Source organism: Oryza sativa, chromosome 2 (assembly GCF_034140825.1).
Source record: "Oryza sativa Japonica Group chromosome 2, ASM3414082v1".
In the NCBI taxonomy this organism is placed as follows: Eukaryota; Viridiplantae; Streptophyta; class Magnoliopsida; order Poales; family Poaceae; genus Oryza; species Oryza sativa.
Genome location: NC_089036.1, coordinates 21,759,992 through 21,783,306, shown reverse-complemented (window position 1 = coordinate 21,783,306; position 23,315 = coordinate 21,759,992). Strand labels below are relative to the sequence as shown.

Here is a 23,315-nt window from a genome sequence, read left to right as displayed (position 1 = left end):
TTGTGTGCATCCACGCCTAGTCACGTGCGCTCTACTCCATGCTATATGTATATGTGCAGAGAGACTTTCTCCGGTACTTTGAAACCATAACATTCGTTGATCCACCCCAATCTAATGGTTTACATCAAATGGTACCTCTGAAAAGGTACTTAAAATGTGGGCAGGTATTAACTTAAAGATTAAGCGGGAGGTTAGGTAATTTTATCCTTGGCAAATTATATCAATCTACTATCAGATAAGGCAAATCGGTAAAGAAAGTTCTGGTTCTTCTCCATCAAGCTGCTCGTAGTACAATTCTTTTTCAAAAATTGTTCGTAGTATGAAGATCCTACAGATTACATGTAATCTGTATTAGGATCCTAATACAGACTACTGTGTTATTATTTTATATGATAGGTAGTGTAATACGGAGTACTACTATTTTAAACTTTGATGCTTGAGAGTTCATCGATAAATCAATTATAAAATGCGAGCCACCGCCATGGTCAGCCGGAGAGAACAGAGAACAAACATGCCTTTGAAAGGCTAGGCAACAGAGATGTGATACGCTACAAATGACAATGAAATACGTAAAGAATAACTATTAATTGTGTTGTAATTAAGCAGTAGAAGATGCAAATTAATGAATTAGTGAAGTATAAGACGAGCATATCAATGGCAGACAAGAAAATTCGGGGCTAGCAGCAAACAATCAGGAAAAAGTCACAGTTCTTATGACTTAAAACAGTTTGCGCAAATTAAATTATTTCTATCCCAAATCTACCCTTTAGCAATCAACGGTTGATACTCAATAGTTTGAGAGGTAACCTGGGTACCTCCCAAGCACCATAAAGGTCTCACAGAAGCCGGCTCGCCACGGGTAACAGGTATGCATGTCCGGCACACCCCTCCTACCCCCTGCCCCCCCCTTCTCTCTTTCCCTCTGTTGTGTGCGTGCTCGTGCTTCCTTCACAATGGCGGTCGGGTGCGGAGGCATTGCGAAGGGAAGCACAAATTTCGGACTGGTTCCCCTTTGGTGAGGGAGTGATTTCCCCATTGAGATTAGGGTTTTTTGACACACATTCTGAGGCACGTTGATTGGGGGAAATATTTGCATCTGATGCATTTTATTGGTGGGAGTGCCAATTTTGGTGGCAAAATGAAAAAGCAAGTTATCGATCTATGGTCCTCTATATTTTTTTACATATTTTTTAGGCGACCTTGTAGGTTTTCTTTTTCTTTTTTAACCAAATCTTTCGTTGGTGTAGAGAGGAACTTGGAGCTTCAATCGAGGAGCCTTTCATGGTTTGTACATTTTTCTGGGATTTTCTAATATCGAGCAATAAAAGGGCATTTGCATACTCACCTTGTAAACTGTTTATGACATCTTTGTAACAGTTTTAAAGAGTGCGATATGGAGTATGATGATAGTTCCCTAAACAAAGTGGCAAACCTTTGGGGGAACATGTGGAATCCTCAGAGACGGCCACCCTCCCAATAATCCATGTTCTTGAGCCAGCACCGAACGGCAGCCTCATTGAACTACACCCCCATCGCCATCGCACTCCACATGTAGCTCATCAGAAATCCTCGGAGACGGTCAGCCTCCCGGTGAGCGGGTAATTCTCCACTAGCGCCCTCGCGAGAGCTCTCTCAATGGGCCTCACCGGGCTGACCCCGTCCCTCACCAAATTGGGCTTGAAGATGTGAAGCGACTCGATGAGTGCCATCTGGGCTGGGTAGTGGTCAAGCCAGGAAAGGCGAAGCGGGGCCGATGACGCCGGGTCAGATCGATGGTAGCACTAGCTTCTGGGGCAGCCACTCCACGATGTTTCCGGTGCCACCGCCGCATGGGGAGGGAGGGGGTGGTTGTGGGTTCTTGGCTCAGCCATGGGGGTGGGGACCTTTGGGGTGATGAGTTGGAGGGTGATGACCTGACATGTGGGGCTGCCATATCTTTTTATCATATCTCATTGACATGTGGGTCTCACCTAAAGAAACCGCTTCTGAAATCATCGAAGGAGTCGATTTTCATTGGTTTCAAATATGTAGGAGGTGTTATACCCGGTTTTGTGGTCGAGGCAGACAAATCAATCGAGTAAGAGATGAGGGAGGAAAATAGACTTATTCCGTTTAAAAGCCAGTTCTACAAATTCGGCCCAGTAAAAATCATCTAATATCAGCAAGCAGATTTACAGATCTTGAGTAGATAATGGGCCTAAAGAGTACTCCCTCCATACAAAAATAAGTCAACCTCGTACTAAGATGTGATGTATCCTAATACAATAAATCTAGACATATACTCGTTGTACTAATATGTGTCACATCCTAGTACGAGGTTAGCTTATTTGAGAACGGAGGAAGTACATGTTATTGCAATATAATATTTTATTTATTGCAAACTTTTAATACAATCTATAAACAACATAATTACCAATGCCCAGATCTTTTTATTGATGTAGAATTTTCTCCAACCAAGTACCTAACGAGTACCGGTATGAATTAGATATACTAGTGGAAGTAGCTCATTTCGTAAGATCTTTTTTCCATGTCTATATGAGTGAGTGTGTGCACGTGTATACATGGGTGCTTTGCGTCGATACTATGTTTTGAAAATAAAATAAAATAAACAAATATAGTTTATAGATTAGTGTTAGGGTTAAAAAGATGGGAGGTCGGATTGTGACAGCAGACCAATCATGGGGTAGTGAAGCCGCCTGTAAGAAAAATAAAAGTATAATAGTCAAACTGAAGAAACAAAAAAAGATGGTCGATTCAAGCGTGGCAACGAGAAATTTGCTACGTTGTGGCACATTATTAGTTAAGTCCACAACAGTGACATGTCTGGTATTATTGAATGCTGTTCTGTTATTTTCCCCCTTTTTTTTTTCCAGAGAATATGCATGGTGTAGGACGAGAAGCCAGCATGATTAATTCTCACCATCCAAAATTTCAATGACTTGTCCAAAAAGCCTGGACTTCATCCTAGATTCTTAATTAGTACTCCCTCCGTATTTTTCCCTCCGTATTTTAATGTATGACGCCGTTGACTTTTTTACAAGCGTTTGATCTTTCGTCTTATTCAAAAAATTTATGTAATTATAATTTATTTTATTGTGGCTTGATTTATCATCAAATGTTCTTTAAGCATGATATAAGTATTTTTATATTTGTATAAAAATTTTGAATAAGACGAGTGGTCAAACGTTGGTTAAAAGTCAATGGCGTCATACATTAAAATAAAATACGGAGGGAGTAATATCTTTCTCAACAACTTGAAGGTGTCTGTATTACTTGATGAATGGGCAAAAATCTGAGTAAGCATGTTGGTGTTTTTCCCCCCTGCTACATGAACCTGATATGCTTCTTACGTTTTAAATAATATATGTCGTGGTTGATTTTTTTTAACAACCATTCGAAAGACTTGTCAATATAAATTATTTCATTGTAATTTATTTTATCACTAAAAGTACTTTAGGTTTAACTTAATTATTTGCATATTTTGCACTAAATTCTTTTAATAAGATGATGTCTAGATGTCAACAGCATTATATATTTAAAAACAGAGAGGATGTACAGGTTAGGCTTCGCTGCTTACGTGACCCCAAAACCAAAAGCTTTTCCTAATTAACGCTAATCCAGTTTCTTTCGGCACTGCTGACCAAGGTTATGGACTCTGTTTGGTTTTATTTGTCGCTAAACCTACCAAAACGGGCATGTCCGGGCCAAATTAAGGTTTTTTTGTGTGTGTGTGTGTGTTATATATAGTGAAGATACAGTTACAGTATTTGTGGTCTTGATAGAACTTTTATAAGGTTCATGTATTTATTTAATTATCATCTGGCAAAGGAAAATGATGCTTGTTACAGTTAATTATTGGACATGACTAGATAGAGACCGCACTCTATATTGTCTTAACCAGAGACTCATCTTAGACCTGGTTGCATACTAGTACACCAAATGATACATTTTTTTTTCTTCTTATAGATTTTTCTTTTAAATTATTTATCCGATTTTTAATCCGATTACACCATTGTGTTCGTTTCAATTAAATCTTTACAACAAGATCTTACATGACTATATTTTGATAAAAGAAATATCTATATTGTAAATTAATTTTATTATATATGTAAGTTACTTTTATCATATATATATAAATTACTTTTCGATTTGATTAAATTACTTATTATACAATCATAATGTTGTGAGTTGTTTATTCTATTATCCTTTTTAGTCAATTCTATAATTTGTGCTGATTAAATTTAATTTTTAGATAGACTCACGTTTTTACCTCCATAACGGATCTACTTTTAATGTCATGACAAAGTTACTTTCTTTTTTGTCTTAAGTTACTTCTATAATATATGTAAATTACTTTTAAGCTCTACTAAAATTATTTTTATATGTGTAAGAAGTAATTTAGTGAAATCTAAAAGTAATTTAGATATACCATAAAAGTAATTTGTAGTTTTTCATCAAAATATAATCATGTGAGATCTTGTTGTAAAGATTTAATTTTTACGAACACAACCGTGTAATCGAATCATAAATCGGATGAGTAGTTTAAGAGAAAATTTTATTTGAAACATAGGTGATAGGATTATATTTTCTACTTACTTAATGGGAACTAGTACTAAGGCAAATAGGGTCTCTCGTTAGCACTAAAACGAGAGGCCTCTTGATTTAGATTTTGCCTTAATTATTACTACCTCCGTCTCAAGATATAACTATCTAAGTACTAGATGTGACATTATCTAGTAATACAAATTTGGATAGGAGGCTGTTCAGATTCGTAGTACTAGGTAGATACATATCTAGTACTACCTCCGTTTTAGTTTATAAGATTTTCTAGCATTGCCTATATTTATATAGATATTAATGAATCTAAACACACATATATGTTAGATTTATTAACATACATATGAATGTCAGCAATGCTAGAAAGTCTTATAATATAAAACAGAGAAAGTACTAGGTAGATACATTTTAAGATGGAGGAAGTACTTCACGTGTCTAAGTTAATTTGTCCTTTTGACCGCAGATGTCCGTGTCGGCAGCTGGACTGGGCGAGCTCGCGACGAAGCCCGGGCGTTCCTGCTGCCTCACGCATGGCTTCCTCGTGCGTGTTTTAAGCGTCATCTTGGTAACCTGGAGGCTGGAGTTTGTCTGCATGCGCGCGGCCACCTGCTGTTTTCTGCTCTTCTTCGGTCGTTACCCGCGGCGGTCCGGTCCCAATCAGTCCAAAAGAAAAACTTAAAAACTGCTCATATTGCCATCGGAAGTGTGGATTATAGCCGGGGATGTTTTGCTCCATATTGCGTATCATCGAAATAATGCCACATCCGTTCCGAAATGAGTTTATCTTTAAGCAATCGTTGTACTAGAATTTGTAAAAGTAGAGGATATATACGATATTGGAAGTAGATAAAGTGAAAAAACAATTACAATAATATTTAGGATTTGATAAAGTGAATAGGATTAGCTTTTGTATTGTTATGTGTGGAGTAAGTAAAAAATAAACTTATTTTTGGATGAAGAGAGTAGTTTGAAATTAAATATGTAATCTAATTAGTGCAGGTCATTTGATGTTGTCTGCAAATGTGATGTTCAGAAAAATCTAATTTGTACTAGTTCATCTAGCAAATAAGTAGAAAATATATTCCTACCACCTAAGCTTTAAATAAAATAGCTACATGTTAATTCCATCATTTAGTCAGGATGACAACTAGTTTGCCCTAATTAGTGCACATGCACTATATAGTCCCATTTTTTAAAAAAAAGTTCTTAAAAAGATTAACAAGATATATTGATATGTGATATACCCACTAGACAAACATACATGTTAAAGTTTAGAACAACAAAACCTAACTTTAACCAGTATATATGTACTCACAATCATATTTTTCTAAGTTATATGTTCCTAAAATGATATATCACATATTAATATATCTTATTTCTTTTCATACTATTTAAACGATATGCAAATGAACGAGAGGAGTAGAGGACATTGCATCCGTTGATCCAAAACTGATTTAACTCGATCTCACCATACACTGCTGGAGAAATTCATATTGGTGCTAGTTGACTATAGGTGTCGGTTTCTCAGCCGGAACCAATTTATAGGTACCAATCCCTATTAGTATAGGTGTGGGTTTTAGAACTATAGGTACCATTTTTTTCAAATAAACAAGCACATATAGGAGGATTCACAGGTACTGAAGTGCGCGGCCGGATGAATATAGTTGCCCTGGTTTTTTTAATAAATAGAACCGGTTGGTGTATATTGTTTTTTTAAAATAACCGGCACATATCGGTGCCGGTTTATACGCGTAACCGGTTCTTATAATTAATAATTAGGGCCGGTTTGTTATGAACCAGCACATCTATTTGGGTTCTGTAGTAGTGGTACCCAAACCAAATGGAAGTTGCCCACGCACAAACACCACTTTGCCTGCATCAACATCAACAGCGGACGACGTTGATAGCTCGTTTGGAAGACGAGGACGAAGACGAATGCGCGCGCGCTAGCAAACACCAACACAAGTACTTGCCGCCCAAGCCCCGCAGGCGCGCATCCCCCTTCCAGGAAGCCTCTGCTTGCGCTCGCATCTCACCGCGTCTCATTCCATCTACCACTCTAGCCTACTACTCCGCTATGTGTGTGTGTGTATAAATATGCGACGCGAGCTCGAGTGCGCGCGGTCACATATGCATGTGACGGTCGATTATTATGGTGCGGGGTGTCGAGCAGGGCGGCCCCGCCATGGACGAGTCTTCGTCGTCGTCGTCGCCGTCGCCGGTGTCCGCGCCTGCAGGGCAGGCAGCCATGACGGCCGGCGGCATCGCCACCGTGGCGGCCGTGCTCATCGTCTTCGCGGCGCTCACGCTCGCCTTCGTCCTGCTCCAGTGCTACTGCGACGAGCGGCGCCGCGCCGTGACGACGACGTCGACGAGCGGGCGCGGGCGGCGGCCGCGGCCGCGGCGGCGCTCTGGGAGCGGCGGGGACGGTGGAACGGGAGGAGGGGTCGACCCGGAGGTGCTCCGGTCGCTGCCGGTCACGGTGTACAGCCGCAGCACGGCGGCGGCGGCGGCGAAGGAGGAGGAGGAGGAGGACGACGACGGCGTCGAGTGCGCGGTGTGCCTCGCGGAGCTCGAGGACGGCGAGGAGGCCAGGTTCCTCCCCCGGTGCGGCCACGGCTTCCACGCCGAGTGCGTCGACATGTGGCTCGGCTCCCACTCCACCTGCCCGCTCTGCCGCCTCACCGTCGTCGTGCCGCCGCCGCCTCTTCCTCCCGTCCCGCCGGAGCCGCCGGCGAGCTACACCGTGAGCCTCCCGGCGAGCGTCCTGCTCGGCCTGTCCGACCATGGCGCCGGCGCGGTGACCATGACAGCGGAGGGCCGCAGCACGCTGGTGATCGAGATCCCCGAATCCGCGGCTTCGACGACCCCGCGCGACGCGGCGGCGAGGTCGTCGCCGAGCTTGGCGCGGCTGAGGTCACTGAGAAGGCTCTGGAGCTTCGGGCGGCAAGGGGCGGCGGGGTCGACGTCGTCATGCTCCTGCGCCACCGGAGGAGACAACGACGACGGCGACGTCGAGCACGGTGTCAGCGTCACCGTCGCCATCCGCGCCGTGGAGGCGGCAACGCCGGCACGGCCACCGGAGGCCGAGGCCGGTGCAAGAACCGCCGCCGCGCATGTCCGGAATTGACGGCGGCGAGGTCGTCAAGTATTATAAGGCGATCTCCCTGTACATATCGGTAGAACCGAACTGGAATCGCCATTAATTCCTACGATTTTAGAAAATATCAATTTCATTTTTAAGATTAGAAACATTTAAGTAGAAATTATTTGTTCATCAGTCAAGTAGCAAAGAGAAATGTATGGATGGCAGTGAGAAGCATCCCTCTCCGTATGTTCCATGAATTGTGAGCCGAATATGAATTTCAGCCAAATCTTGACTATCAGATTTCTGCCCACTCACTCCCTACACGGACAGCTACAGCCCACTCCAAAATAGGCCCACGAACAAAGGAAGGCCTACAAGAATTGAAGCCTACAAGGACACTGATGGCCCAGCTATTTGGGCCACTCCTGGGATAACACTGGACACCCTCACACCGATGGCCTCCTCAACCTTCAACGTTTTTTTTTTTTGAACGCCTAGCATGAGACGCTGCAAAGTTAATTTTGATTGAGCAGGAAAAATTACAAGATTACAACCCTGTGGAGGGTTGTAATCCGGAAAAAAGGAAAAAATATACCACCACCCACACACCGACAGCGCCAACACACAAATCCGGGAGAAGGCTAGCACCGGACCGGCCGCCGCTAAGCGTGACCGATCGCCGCTAGACCAACAAAGGAACACAGACGAGATCGCCCCATAGCTAGGGGATGCCATAACGAAATCTTCAAGAAGAGAAGCGACGGAAAACCGCCGCCACCGTCCGTCGGGGCTCAAAGGAGCCAAGACTTGGCTTTCGCCCGGCAACCAACCTTTAGGGGTGAGAGCATGACAACGCCCTCAGAAGGAGGAATTAACCATCCTTGTCAGTTCGGCCAAGGCCGGGCTGGGTTTTCACCCACCGCTCACCACCTGCGAATCCACGGCTGATGCACCGATGCTCCACCACCACTCAACCTCTGACGACATGTGGGACCCTTGCACCGGCGCCCCCTGCCGACCAGCATTCGTGTGCTGTAGGCCGCGCCACACCCACTGGCAACTTCTCCTCGCACCGAGGTCGCCTCCTCCACCGCCGACCGCGCTTCTCATGCCAAGCTAGCCTCCTCCACCTGATGCGCCTCTCGCGCCAAGCCGTCCTCCATTTCCGCCGCCCGCGCCATCTCGCGTCGAGCCAGCCTCCGCTGCCATCAGCTGCTTCTCTCTGCGCCAAGCCAATCTTCGACCCTCCTCCAAACGCTGCCGCGCCAAGCCAATCTTCGACCCTCCTCCAAACGCTGCCGCGCCGGCCAGATGCAGCCGTCTTCCACGCCCTCGGCTAGCCGTCCGAGGACACCATGCCTCCTCCCACCTCAGCCACGATCGCCACCACAGTGCATCCTCCCACCGCAACCACAATCGCTACAACAGCCGCTGCTACCGTCGTCCAGCCACCTGCTGTCGCCTGCCAGCCGCTGACGCGACCGCCATGACGAGCTCCGTGCTTGCAATCGCCGCTGCGACGAGCTCTGCCTCCGCACCGTCAACCACTGCTGCTACCACCACGGGTGTTGCCGCGGCTGCCACCGACGCCGTCGCCGTCGTCCCCAACGGCCGACCACCGTCGGGCACCAGGGGCTCCCACCACTACGCCTTGCCGTCCTCTGCAGTGGCCGACCGCCTTGCCGCGGCGGGCGCCGCCAGCAGCAGTGCAAGCGCCGTCGCCGGCGTGTCATCGCATCGTCGCCGCCGCCTCATCACGCCGTTGCTGGCGTGTCATCGCGTCGTAGCCGCTACCCTTGTTATGCCACCGCGCTGGCCTCGCACCCCGCCATGCCGCGGCGGCCTCTGCTGCCAACGCCGCGCTGTCGCCGCCGCCAGCTCCCACGCTCCGGCCGGATCTAGCCAAGGCAGTGGCGGAGCCAGGATCTCTACACGCCTAGGGCTCAAATTAAAGGCTAAAACTATCCATGAGGACCATACAATGCATACACTGTTGAAAAAAAATGCAAGACTGAAATACAATTTCTAATCATACAACGAAGTTGAAAAAAAATGCAAGACTGAAATACAATTTCTAATCATACAACGAAGTACAGTAAAAGTATAGAAAAAAACAAGATTAAACTAAATATGTCAAGTTGAACTAAATGTGTCAAGTTGATCTCTAAGCACTATACAATAATATTTAAAAAGTTAGCCACATATATCTTAGCAAGTTCAATGACCTTATCTTCATCATAATTGGTAAAAGAATTCCTTGGATCAAGACAAGCAATGCATCTTAATAGCCGAGTAGACCTTTCAGCAAAGCGATTGTTTAACTCAACAATAATTTCATCAAGTACCAAATTAAATATTTCATTGCTGAAATGATGCAAGTTACAAATTGTTTCTCATGTTTCTGGGTTGAAGTGGACTCACTGGATTGGGACTTGGTAGAATGATTTTAAAGTTCTATTCCTCTTCATCTAAAAAATCAAACCAATTTCTAATTGAGACTAATTGCTATCAAAAGAAGAATAAGGATGTTGGATGCAGATCGAACATCAAAGATTAGAGAGGACATTGACCTAGATTTGGTGAACCAAGCTTTGAGGCGAGGTGGATGAGAAAGGGGAACTACGGAAGCGCTGCTAGCCCGCTGCCGTCGGCCCGTCGCCGGCTCGACGCCAATGCGCGCGCCGCTGCCGAGACACGCCTCCTATGCGCGCTGCCTCCTTCCATCGATTCGCGCCGCTGTGGCACGGGTGCGCCGCTCCCTTCCGCCCCGATGCGCAGCGCTGATGCCGAGGAATCGAGGACAAGCGGGATGCGGCGGCGCTGCTGCGTCTGCGTGATGGGGAGAGCCGAGAGCAAGACGAGAGGAGCTGAGGAGGTGGGGACTAGGGTTGGCTTTTCTACTGGGCTGTCTACTGGGCTGGGAAGACTGGGACACCTGGGGCCTGGGAAAGGCCATGTGGGGCTAGGCCAGACGAGTAGGGCTGGACCATGAGGATTTGTAAAAATTTGAGAAATATATGGGTATTAATTCACTAACGATTTTGCTATGAGTAGGGCCCGGGCCCAAGCTGCCCTAGGCCCAGTTCCGCCCCTGAGCCAAGGGATGGCCAGATCCGGCGAAGGCAGCGCCGAATCCACCGTCTCCTCGCCAGGATGGGCCGCCGCCGTTCGCCGCCTCTCCCGCGCCTGATAGTGGTCGCCGCCATGGAGGAAGCCCCGCCGCCACCATCATAGCTCGCTCGCCGGCTTTCCAACGGCGATGAGGTGGGGGAGGGGGGAGAGGGAAGGTGGCGGCGCTGCTAGGGTTTTCACCCCCCGTGTTGCTAGCGCGTGGGCAACGCGGGGGGTGGGGGTGGGAACGGGGACTTCCTAAATCAAAGTGATGTCCACAGCCTTTTGTTCAGCTTTTGAAACAAGATTATCATCGGATTTATTGCATACTAATAAGTACTGATACTCACTGTTGCACTCCTACCTCAACAATCAACATGATACTCACTGATTAACCACCCAGAGGAGCTAATTACTAAATTAACAAGGTGTGTTTATAGATGCTATTCTCGTCATAGTGCTTTTTTTTCCTTGTGTGTAACCTAAATTTTGAATTTGCAACATTAAATTTAAAGCTGGTTTTGAGATTTCTTCATCGAAGTTTATTTTCAGCATTTGCTTTTTGATCGTTAAGAACACGTATATAAAAACAAATTACTTTTAGTTTATAAATATATCGTTTGACTTGTTTCGCGAATAAACGAAACGGATGGTCCGCTAGAGGCGGCCGCAGTCGTAGTCCGCATCACGGCGCGAGTCGCCGCCGAGGAGCGCCAGGACGGCGACGCACGCGAGCTTCACGGCGAGCCACCTCGTCGTCAGCAACGTCCCGATGGCGAAGCTGTGCAGGCACAGCGTCGTCGCCCTCCGCCGCCTCTCCGCGACGTACTCGTCTATCGCCGCGCCGACGGCGTCGTCGCGCAGCTGCTGACGCGGCGGCGCCCGGCCATCGCCGGCCGCCGCCGACGACAGCGAGCGGGCGAGCACGACGGCGTCCTCCAGCCCCGCGGAGCCGCCCTGGCCGATGAAGGGCCCCATGGCGTGCATCGCGTCGCCGGCGACCGTCACCGCGCCGCGCCGGAACCCGGCGAGCGCCACCTGCCACGGCGGCCGGTACCACACCTTCGTCAGCGTCCAGCTCGACGCCGCGTCGCACCGACGCACCATGTCGGCGACCTCGCCGGGGAGCTCGTCGACCTTCTCCAGCACGTACTTCCTCGCCGCGTCCTCATCAACGTCCGTACGTCCTGGATCGATAAACACGTTCTTGACAAAGTTAATTAATTAGTCACTCATCTCCGTAATTCTTAATTTTGGACAGTGATATTACTCCTATCTTTTACCATATTTTTCTATTGTACTCCCTCCATTTCACAATGTAAGACATTATAGCATTTTCCATATTTATATTAATGTTAATGAATCCATTATATATATATATATATATTCATTAGCATCAATATGAATGTGGAAAATGTTAGGATGACTTACATTGTGAAACGGAGAAAGTAATATACAATAAATAAATAAACAAATTTTTATTTTTATTACAGTACTTTGTTTGATAAATTTATATATGTTTGCTTTAGTATCATCAAACTAAATATTTTTAAAAGTTATTAATAGTTAAATTTTTTAAAAAGTTTGACTTCATCTTTATCAAAACGTCGACTATCAAGGAACCGTAAATCCGAATCAAAATATTACAGGACACATGTGTACTTTATAAATTAATTAATGCTTAAAATTAAATTACCTGCCAATGCCATTATTAAACCATAGGTTAATTAATTATACCTGGTGAGGGACTCCTGCTTACGAAGAAATGCAACAGATTTTCGTTAATGGGCACCCGTCCGACGGCAAAATCATCCGCTATGATTTGCGAGAACTCGGTCCCAAACGGGTGCCCCTCTGGGTAGCTCGCGAAGCCGAGGACGATGAAACGAGGGAGCTGCGACGGCGCGCCTAGCCCCACGTACCTGGCCACCACCGAGTTCCACCCGTCGCAACCAATCACCACCTGTATAACATTATTAGAGGACTTTTTACGGTACATTCTACTGCTAGTATATACTAGCAGTATGTGAAAGGGTAGATTTGATACTAGCAGTATGTGAAAGGATAGATTTGGTATTAGCAGTATGTGAAAGGGTAGATTTGGTATTTGGTATTACAGTTAATTATTGGACATGACTAGATAGAGACCGCACTCTATATTGTCTTAACCAGAGACTCATCTTAGACCTGGTTGCATACTAGTACACCAAATGATACATTTTTTTTCTTCTTATAGATTTTTCTTTTAAATTATTTATCCGATTTTTAATCCGATTACACCATTGTGTTCGTTTCAATTAAATCTTTACAACAAGATCTTACATGACTATATTTTGATAAAAGAAATATCTATATTGTAAATTAATTTTATTATATATGTAAGTTACTTTTATCATATATATATAAATTACTTTTCGATTTGATTAAATTACTTATTATACAATCATAATGTTGTGAGTTGTTTATTCTATTATCCTTTTTAGTCAATTCTATAATTTGTGCTGATTAAATTTAATTTTTAGATAGACTCACGTTTTTACCTCCATAACGGATCTACTTTTAATGTCATGACAAAGTTACTTTCTTTTTTGTCTTAAGTTACTTCTATAATATATGTAAATTACTTTTAAGCTCTACTAAAATTATTTTTATATGTGTAAGAAGTAATTTAGTGAAATCTAAAAGTAATTTAGATATACCATAAAAGTAATTTGTAGTTTTTCATCAAAATATAATCATGTGAGATCTTGTTGTAAAGATTTAATTTTTACGAACACAACCGTGTAATCGAATCATAAATCGGATGAGTAGTTTAAGAGAAAATTTTATTTGAAACATAGGTGATAGGATTATATTTTCTACTTACTTAATGGGAACTAGTACTAAGGCAAATAGGGTCTCTCGTTAGCACTAAAACGAGAGGCCTCTTGATTTAGATTTTGCCTTAATTATTACTACCTCCGTCTCAAGATATAACTATCTAAGTACTAGATGTGACATTATCTAGTAATACAAATTTGGATAGGAGGCTGTTCAGATTCGTAGTACTAGGTAGATACATATCTAGTACTACCTCCGTTTTAGTTTATAAGATTTTCTAGCATTGCCTATATTTATATAGATATTAATGAATCTAAACACACATATATGTTAGATTTATTAACATACATATGAATGTCAGCAATGCTAGAAAGTCTTATAATATAAAACAGAGAAAGTACTAGGTAGATACATTTTAAGATGGAGGAAGTACTTCACGTGTCTAAGTTAATTTGTCCTTTTGACCGCAGATGTCCGTGTCGGCAGCTGGACTGGGCGAGCTCGCGACGAAGCCCGGGCGTTCCTGCTGCCTCACGCATGGCTTCCTCGTGCGTGTTTTAAGCGTCATCTTGGTAACCTGGAGGCTGGAGTTTGTCTGCATGCGCGCGGCCACCTGCTGTTTTCTGCTCTTCTTCGGTCGTTACCCGCGGCGGTCCGGTCCCAATCAGTCCAAAAGAAAAACTTAAAAACTGCTCATATTGCCATCGGAAGTGTGGATTATAGCCGGGGATGTTTTGCTCCATATTGCGTATCATCGAAATAATGCCACATCCGTTCCGAAATGAGTTTATCTTTAAGCAATCGTTGTACTAGAATTTGTAAAAGTAGAGGATATATACGATATTGGAAGTAGATAAAGTGAAAAAACAATTACAATAATATTTAGGATTTGATAAAGTGAATAGGATTAGCTTTTGTATTGTTATGTGTGGAGTAAGTAAAAAATAAACTTATTTTTGGATGAAGAGAGTAGTTTGAAATTAAATATGTAATCTAATTAGTGCAGGTCATTTGATGTTGTCTGCAAATGTGATGTTCAGAAAAATCTAATTTGTACTAGTTCATCTAGCAAATAAGTAGAAAATATATTCCTACCACCTAAGCTTTAAATAAAATAGCTACATGTTAATTCCATCATTTAGTCAGGATGACAACTAGTTTGCCCTAATTAGTGCACATGCACTATATAGTCCCATTTTTTAAAAAAAAGTTCTTAAAAAGATTAACAAGATATATTGATATGTGATATACCCACTAGACAAACATACATGTTAAAGTTTAGAACAACAAAACCTAACTTTAACCAGTATATATGTACTCACAATCATATTTTTCTAAGTTATATGTTCCTAAAATGATATATCACATATTAATATATCTTATTTCTTTTCATACTATTTAAACGATATGCAAATGAACGAGAGGAGTAGAGGACATTGCATCCGTTGATCCAAAACTGATTTAACTCGATCTCACCATACACTGCTGGAGAAATTCATATTGGTGCTAGTTGACTATAGGTGTCGGTTTCTCAGCCGGAACCAATTTATAGGTACCAATCCCTATTAGTATAGGTGTGGGTTTTAGAACTATAGGTACCATTTTTTTCAAATAAACAAGCACATATAGGAGGATTCACAGGTACTGAAGTGCGCGGCCGGATGAATATAGTTGCCCTGGTTTTTTTAATAAATAGAACCGGTTGGTGTATATTGTTTTTTTAAAATAACCGGCACATATCGGTGCCGGTTTATACGCGTAACCGGTTCTTATAATTAATAATTAGGGCCGGTTTGTTATGAACCAGCACATCTATTTGGGTTCTGTAGTAGTGGTACCCAAACCAAATGGAAGTTGCCCACGCACAAACACCACTTTGCCTGCATCAACATCAACAGCGGACGACGTTGATAGCTCGTTTGGAAGACGAGGACGAAGACGAATGCGCGCGCGCTAGCAAACACCAACACAAGTACTTGCCGCCCAAGCCCCGCAGGCGCGCATCCCCCTTCCAGGAAGCCTCTGCTTGCGCTCGCATCTCACCGCGTCTCATTCCATCTACCACTCTAGCCTACTACTCCGCTATGTGTGTGTGTGTATAAATATGCGACGCGAGCTCGAGTGCGCGCGGTCACATATGCATGTGACGGTCGATTATTATGGTGCGGGGTGTCGAGCAGGGCGGCCCCGCCATGGACGAGTCTTCGTCGTCGTCGTCGCCGTCGCCGGTGTCCGCGCCTGCAGGGCAGGCAGCCATGACGGCCGGCGGCATCGCCACCGTGGCGGCCGTGCTCATCGTCTTCGCGGCGCTCACGCTCGCCTTCGTCCTGCTCCAGTGCTACTGCGACGAGCGGCGCCGCGCCGTGACGACGACGTCGACGAGCGGGCGCGGGCGGCGGCCGCGGCCGCGGCGGCGCTCTGGGAGCGGCGGGGACGGTGGAACGGGAGGAGGGGTCGACCCGGAGGTGCTCCGGTCGCTGCCGGTCACGGTGTACAGCCGCAGCACGGCGGCGGCGGCGGCGAAGGAGGAGGAGGAGGAGGACGACGACGGCGTCGAGTGCGCGGTGTGCCTCGCGGAGCTCGAGGACGGCGAGGAGGCCAGGTTCCTCCCCCGGTGCGGCCACGGCTTCCACGCCGAGTGCGTCGACATGTGGCTCGGCTCCCACTCCACCTGCCCGCTCTGCCGCCTCACCGTCGTCGTGCCGCCGCCGCCTCTTCCTCCCGTCCCGCCGGAGCCGCCGGCGAGCTACACCGTGAGCCTCCCGGCGAGCGTCCTGCTCGGCCTGTCCGACCATGGCGCCGGCGCGGTGACCATGACAGCGGAGGGCCGCAGCACGCTGGTGATCGAGATCCCCGAATCCGCGGCTTCGACGACCCCGCGCGACGCGGCGGCGAGGTCGTCGCCGAGCTTGGCGCGGCTGAGGTCACTGAGAAGGCTCTGGAGCTTCGGGCGGCAAGGGGCGGCGGGGTCGACGTCGTCATGCTCCTGCGCCACCGGAGGAGACAACGACGACGGCGACGTCGAGCACGGTGTCAGCGTCACCGTCGCCATCCGCGCCGTGGAGGCGGCAACGCCGGCACGGCCACCGGAGGCCGAGGCCGGTGCAAGAACCGCCGCCGCGCATGTCCGGAATTGACGGCGGCGAGGTCGTCAAGTATTATAAGGCGATCTCCCTGTACATATCGGTAGAACCGAACTGGAATCGCCATTAATTCCTACGATTTTAGAAAATATCAATTTCATTTTTAAGATTAGAAACATTTAAGTAGAAATTATTTGTTCATCAGTCAAGTAGCAAAGAGAAATGTATGGATGGCAGTGAGAAGCATCCCTCTCCGTATGTTCCATGAATTGTGAGCCGAATATGAATTTCAGCCAAATCTTGACTATCAGATTTCTGCCCACTCACTCCCTACACGGACAGCTACAGCCCACTCCAAAATAGGCCCACGAACAAAGGAAGGCCTACAAGAATTGAAGCCTACAAGGACACTGATGGCCCAGCTATTTGGGCCACTCCTGGGATAACACTGGACACCCTCACACCGATGGCCTCCTCAACCTTCAACGTTTTTTTTTTTTGAACGCCTAGCATGAGACGCTGCAAAGTTAATTTTGATTGAGCAGGAAAAATTACAAGATTACAACCCTGTGGAGGGTTGTAATCCGGAAAAAAGGAAAAAATATACCACCACCCACACACCGACAGCGCCAACACACAAATCCGGGAGAAGGCTAGCACCGGACCGGCCGCCGCTAAGCGTGACCGATCGCCGCTAGACCAACAAAGGAACACAGACGAGATCGCCCCATAGCTAGGGGATGCCATAACGAAATCTTCAAGAAGAGAAGCGACGGAAAACCGCCGCCACCGTCCGTCGGGGCTCAAAGGAGCCAAGACTTGGCTTTCGCCCGGCAACCAACCTTTAGGGGTGAGAGCATGACAACGCCCTCAGAAGGAGGAATTAACCATCCTTGTCAGTTCGGCCAAGGCCGGGCTGGGTTTTCACCCACCGCTCACCACCTGCGAATCCACGGCTGATGCACCGATGCTCCACCACCACTCAACCTCTGACGACATGTGGGACCCTTGCACCGGCGCCCCCTGCCGACCAGCATTCGTGTGCTGTAGGCCGCGCCACACCCACTGGCAACTTCTCCTCGCACCGAGGTCGCCTCCTCCACCGCCGGCCGCGCTTCTCATGCCAAGCTAGCCTCCTCCACCTGATGCGCCTCTCGCGCCAAGCCGTCCTCCATTTCCGCCGCCCGCGCCATCTCGCGTCGAGCCAGCCTCCGCTGCCATCAGCTGCTTCTCTCTGCGCCAAGCCAATCTTCGACCCTCCTCCAAACGCTGCCGCGCCAAGCCAATCTTCGACCCTCCTCCAAACGCTGCCGCGCCGGCCAGATGCAGCCGTCTTCCACGCCCTCGGCTAGCCGTCCGAGGACACCATGCCTCCTCCCACCTCAGCCACGATCGCCACCACAGTGCATCCTCCCACCGCAACCACAATCGCTACAACAGCCGCTGCTACCGTCGTCCAGCCACCTGCTGTCGCCTGCCAGCCGCTGACGCGACCGCCACGACGAGCTCCGTGCTTGCAATCGCCGCTGCGACGAGCTCTGCCTCCGCACCGTCAACCACTGCTGCTACCACCACGGGTGTTGCCGCGGCTGCCACCGACGCCGTCGCCGTCGTCCCCAACGGCCGACCACCGTCGGGCACCAGGGGCTCCCACCACTACGCCTTGCCGTCCTCTGCAGTGGCCGACCGCCTTGCCGCGGCGGGCGCCGCCAGCAGCAGTGCAAGCGCCGTCGCCGGCGTGTCATCGCATCGTCGCCGCCGCCTCATCACGCCGTTGCTGGCGTGTCATCGCGTCGTAGCCGCTACCCTTGTTATGCCACCGCGCTGGCCTCGCACCCCGCCATGCCGCGGCGGCCTCTGCTGCCAACGCCGCGCTGTCGCCGCCGCCAGCTCCCACGCTCCGGCCGGATCTAGCCAAGGCAGTGGCGGAGCCAGGATCTCTACACGCCTAGGGCTCAAATTAAAGGCTAAAACTATCCATGAGGACCATACAATGCATACACTGTTGAAAAAAAATGCAAGACTGAAATACAATTTCTAATCATACAACGAAGTTGAAAAAAAATGCAAGACTGAAATACAATTTCTAATCATACAACGAAGTACAGTAAAAGTATAGAAAAAAACAAGATTAAACTAAATATGTCAAGTTGAACTAAATGTGTCAAGTTGATCTCTAAGCACTATACAATAATATTTAAAAAGTTAGCCACATATATCTTAGCAAGTTCAATGACCTTATCTTCATCATAATTGGTAAAAGAATTCCTTGGATCAAGACAAGCAATGCATCTTAATAGCCGAGTAGACCTTTCAGCAAAGCGATTGTTTAACTCAACAATAATTTCATCAAGTACCAAATTAAATATTTCATTGCTGAAATGATGCAAGTTACAAATTGTTTCTCATGTTTCTGGGTTGAAGTGGACTCACTGGATTGGGACTTGGTAGAATGATTTTAAAGTTCTATTCCTCTTCATCTAAAAAATCAAACCAATTTCTAATTGAGACTAATTGCTATCAAAAGAAGAATAAGGATGTTGGATGCAGATCGAACATCAAAGATTAGAGAGGACATTGACCTAGATTTGGTGAACCAAGCTTTGAGGCGAGGTGGATGAGAAAGGGGAACTACGGAAGCGCTGCTAGCCCGCTGCCGTCGGCCCGTCGCCGGCTCGACGCCAATGCGCGCGCCGCTGCCGAGACACGCCTCCTATGCGCGCTGCCTCCTTCCATCGATTCGCGCCGCTGTGGCACGGGTGCGCCGCTCCCTTCCGCCCCGATGCGCAGCGCTGATGCCGAGGAATCGAGGACAAGCGGGATGCGGCGGCGCTGCTGCGTCTGCGTGATGGGGAGAGCCGAGAGCAAGACGAGAGGAGCTGAGGAGGTGGGGACTAGGGTTGGCTTTTCTACTGGGCTGTCTACTGGGCTGGGAAGACTGGGACACCTGGGGCCTGGGAAAGGCCATGTGGGGCTAGGCCAGACGAGTAGGGCTGGACCATGAGGATTTGTAAAAATTTGAGAAATATATGGGTATTAATTCACTAACGATTTTGCTATGAGTAGGGCCCGGGCCCAAGCTGCCCTAGGCCCAGTTCCGCCCCTGAGCCAAGGGATGGCCAGATCCGGCGAAGGCAGCGCCGAATCCACCGTCTCCTCGCCAGGATGGGCCGCCGCCGTTCGCCGCCTCTCCCGCGCCTGATAGTGGTCGCCGCCATGGAGGAAGCCCCGCCGCCACCATCATAGCTCGCTCGCCGGCTTTCCAACGGCGATGAGGTGGGGGAGGGGGGAGAGGGAAGGTGGCGGCGCTGCTAGGGTTTTCACCCCCCGTGTTGCTAGCGCGTGGGCAACGCGGGGGGTGGGGGTGGGAACGGGGACTTCCTAAATCAAAGTGATGTCCACAGCCTTTTGTTCAGCTTTTGAAACAAGATTATCATCGGATTTATTGCATACTAATAAGTACTGATACTCACTGTTGCACTCCTACCTCAACAATCAACATGATACTCACTGATTAACCACCCAGAGGAGCTAATTACTAAATTAACAAGGTGTGTTTATAGATGCTATTCTCGTCATAGTGCTTTTTTTTCCTTGTGTGTAACCTAAATTTTGAATTTGCAACATTAAATTTAAAGCTGGTTTTGAGATTTCTTCATCGAAGTTTATTTTCAGCATTTGCTTTTTGATCGTTAAGAACACGTATATAAAAACAAATTACTTTTAGTTTATAAATATATCGTTTGACTTGTTTCGCGAATAAACGAAACGGATGGTCCGCTAGAGGCGGCCGCAGTCGTAGTCCGCATCACGGCGCGAGTCGCCGCCGAGGAGCGCCAGGACGGCGACGCACGCGAGCTTCACGGCGAGCCACCTCGTCGTCAGCAACGTCCCGATGGCGAAGCTGTGCAGGCACAGCGTCGTCGCCCTCCGCCGCCTCTCCGCGACGTACTCGTCTATCGCCGCGCCGACGGCGTCGTCGCGCAGCTGCTGACGCGGCGGCGCCCGGCCATCGCCGGCCGCCGCCGACGACAGCGAGCGGGCGAGCACGACGGCGTCCTCCAGCCCCGCGGAGCCGCCCTGGCCGATGAAGGGCCCCATGGCGTGCATCGCGTCGCCGGCGACCGTCACCGCGCCGCGCCGGAACCCGGCGAGCGCCACCTGCCACGGCGGCCGGTACCACACCTTCGTCAGCGTCCAGCTCGACGCCGCGTCGCACCGACGCACCATGTCGGCGACCTCGCCGGGGAGCTCGTCGACCTTCTCCAGCACGTACTTCCTCGCCGCGTCCTCATCAACGTCCGTACGTCCTGGATCGATAAACACGTTCTTGACAAAGTTAATTAATTAGTCACTCATCTCCGTAATTCTTAATTTTGGACAGTGATATTACTCCTATCTTTTACCATATTTTTCTATTGTACTCCCTCCATTTCACAATGTAAGACATTATAGCATTTTCCATATTTATATTAATGTTAATGAATCCATTATATATATATATATATATTCATTAGCATCAATATGAATGTGGAAAATGTTAGGATGACTTACATTGTGAAACGGAGAAAGTAATATACAATAAATAAATAAACAAATTTTTATTTTTATTACAGTACTTTGTTTGATAAATTTATATATGTTTGCTTTAGTATCATCAAACTAAATATTTTTAAAAGTTATTAATAGTTAAATTTTTTAAAAAGTTTGACTTCATCTTTATCAAAACGTCGACTATCAAGGAACCGTAAATCCGAATCAAAATATTACAGGACACATGTGTACTTTATAAATTAATTAATGCTTAAAATTAAATTACCTGCCAATGCCATTATTAAACCATAGGTTAATTAATTATACCTGGTGAGGGACTCCTGCTTACGAAGAAATGCAACAGATTTTCGTTAATGGGCACCCGTCCGACGGCAAAATCATCCGCTATGATTTGCGAGAACTCGGTCCCAAACGGGTGCCCCTCTGGGTAGCTCGCGAAGCCGAGGACGATGAAACGAGGGAGCTGCGACGGCGCGCCTAGCCCCACGTACCTGGCCACCACCGAGTTCCACCCGTCGCAACCAATCACCACCTGTATAACATTATTAGAGGACTTTTTACGGTACATTCTACTGCTAGTATATACTAGCAGTATGTGAAAGGGTAGATTTGATACTAGCAGTATGTGAAAGGATAGATTTGGTATTAGCAGTATGTGAAAGGGTAGATTTGGTATTTGGTATTACAGTTAATTATTGGACATGACTAGATAGAGACCGCACTCTATATTGTCTTAACCAGAGACTCATCTTAGACCTGGTTGCATACTAGTACACCAAATGATACATTTTTTTTCTTCTTATAGATTTTTCTTTTAAATTATTTATCCGATTTTTAATCCGATTACACCATTGTGTTCGTTTCAATTAAATCTTTACAACAAGATCTTACATGACTATATTTTGATAAAAGAAATATCTATATTGTAAATTAATTTTATTATATATGTAAGTTACTTTTATCATATATATATAAATTACTTTTCGATTTGATTAAATTACTTATTATACAATCATAATGTTGTGAGTTGTTTATTCTATTATCCTTTTTAGTCAATTCTATAATTTGTGCTGATTAAATTTAATTTTTAGATAGACTCACGTTTTTACCTCCATAACGGATCTACTTTTAATGTCATGACAAAGTTACTTTCTTTTTTGTCTTAAGTTACTTCTATAATATATGTAAATTACTTTTAAGCTCTACTAAAATTATTTTTATATGTGTAAGAAGTAATTTAGTGAAATCTAAAAGTAATTTAGATATACCATAAAAGTAATTTGTAGTTTTTCATCAAAATATAATCATGTGAGATCTTGTTGTAAAGATTTAATTTTTACGAACACAACCGTGTAATCGAATCATAAATCGGATGAGTAGTTTAAGAGAAAATTTTATTTGAAACATAGGTGATAGGATTATATTTTCTACTTACTTAATGGGAACTAGTACTAAGGCAAATAGGGTCTCTCGTTAGCACTAAAACGAGAGGCCTCTTGATTTAGATTTTGCCTTAATTATTACTACCTCCGTCTCAAGATATAACTATCTAAGTACTAGATGTGACATTATCTAGTAATACAAATTTGGATAGGAGGCTGTTCAGATTCGTAGTACTAGGTAGATACATATCTAGTACTACCTCCGTTTTAGTTTATAAGATTTTCTAGCATTGCCTATATTTATATAGATATTAATGAATCTAAACACACATATATGTTAGATTTATTAACATACATATGAATGTCAGCAATGCTAGAAAGTCTTATAATATAAAACAGAGAAAGTACTAGGTAGATACATTTTAAGATGGAGGAAGTACTTCACGTGTCTAAGTTAATTTGTCCTTTTGACCGCAGATGTCCGTGTCGGCAGCTGGACTGGGCGAGCTCGCGACGAAGCCCGGGCGTTCCTGCTGCCTCACGCATGGCTTCCTCGTGCGTGTTTTAAGCGTCATCTTGGTAACCTGGAGGCTGGAGTTTGTCTGCATGCGCGCGGCCACCTGCTGTTTTCTGCTCTTCTTCGGTCGTTACCCGCGGCGGTCCGGTCCCAATCAGTCCAAAAGAAAAACTTAAAAACTGCTCATATTGCCATCGGAAGTG

At 46.3% G+C, this 23,315-nt stretch overlaps 4 protein-coding genes across 4 annotated transcripts; 2 read left to right on the top strand and 2 right to left on the bottom strand.

Annotated features, from left to right (window-relative positions):
- The first annotated feature begins 6,677 nt into the window (after positions 1-6,677).
- On the top strand, positions 6,678-7,943 carry LOC107276749 (E3 ubiquitin-protein ligase EL5). The gene has a single exon (XM_015768466.3). The coding sequence runs from the start codon at positions 6,710-6,712 to the stop codon at positions 7,685-7,687; it is 978 nt and encodes a 325-aa protein (XP_015623952.1). The 5' UTR covers positions 6,678-6,709; the 3' UTR covers positions 7,688-7,943.
- A 3,332-nt stretch (positions 7,944-11,275) lies between these two features.
- LOC107276175 (monooxygenase 1) lies at positions 11,276-12,823 on the bottom strand. Its single transcript, XM_015769373.3, has 2 exons — positions 12,494-12,823; positions 11,276-11,943 (listed from the first exon to the last, which is right to left on the bottom strand). Exons 1-2 carry the CDS (start codon positions 12,753-12,755, stop codon positions 11,414-11,416), a joined length of 792 nt encoding a protein of 263 aa, XP_015624859.1. The 5' UTR covers positions 12,756-12,823; the 3' UTR covers positions 11,276-11,413.
- Positions 12,824-15,703: 2,880 nt separating this feature from the next.
- LOC107276748 (E3 ubiquitin-protein ligase EL5) lies at positions 15,704-16,969 on the top strand. Its single transcript, XM_015768473.3, has one exon. It carries the CDS (start codon positions 15,736-15,738, stop codon positions 16,711-16,713), a length of 978 nt encoding a protein of 325 aa, XP_015623959.1. The 5' UTR covers positions 15,704-15,735; the 3' UTR covers positions 16,714-16,969.
- Positions 16,970-20,301: 3,332 nt separating this feature from the next.
- On the bottom strand, positions 20,302-21,849 carry LOC107278372 (monooxygenase 1). The gene is made up of 2 exons (XM_015769333.3): positions 21,520-21,849; positions 20,302-20,969 (listed from the first exon to the last, which is right to left on the bottom strand). Exons 1-2 carry the CDS (start codon positions 21,779-21,781, stop codon positions 20,440-20,442), a joined length of 792 nt encoding a protein of 263 aa, XP_015624819.1. The 5' UTR covers positions 21,782-21,849; the 3' UTR covers positions 20,302-20,439.
- Between the last annotated feature and the right edge of the window lie 1,466 nt (positions 21,850-23,315).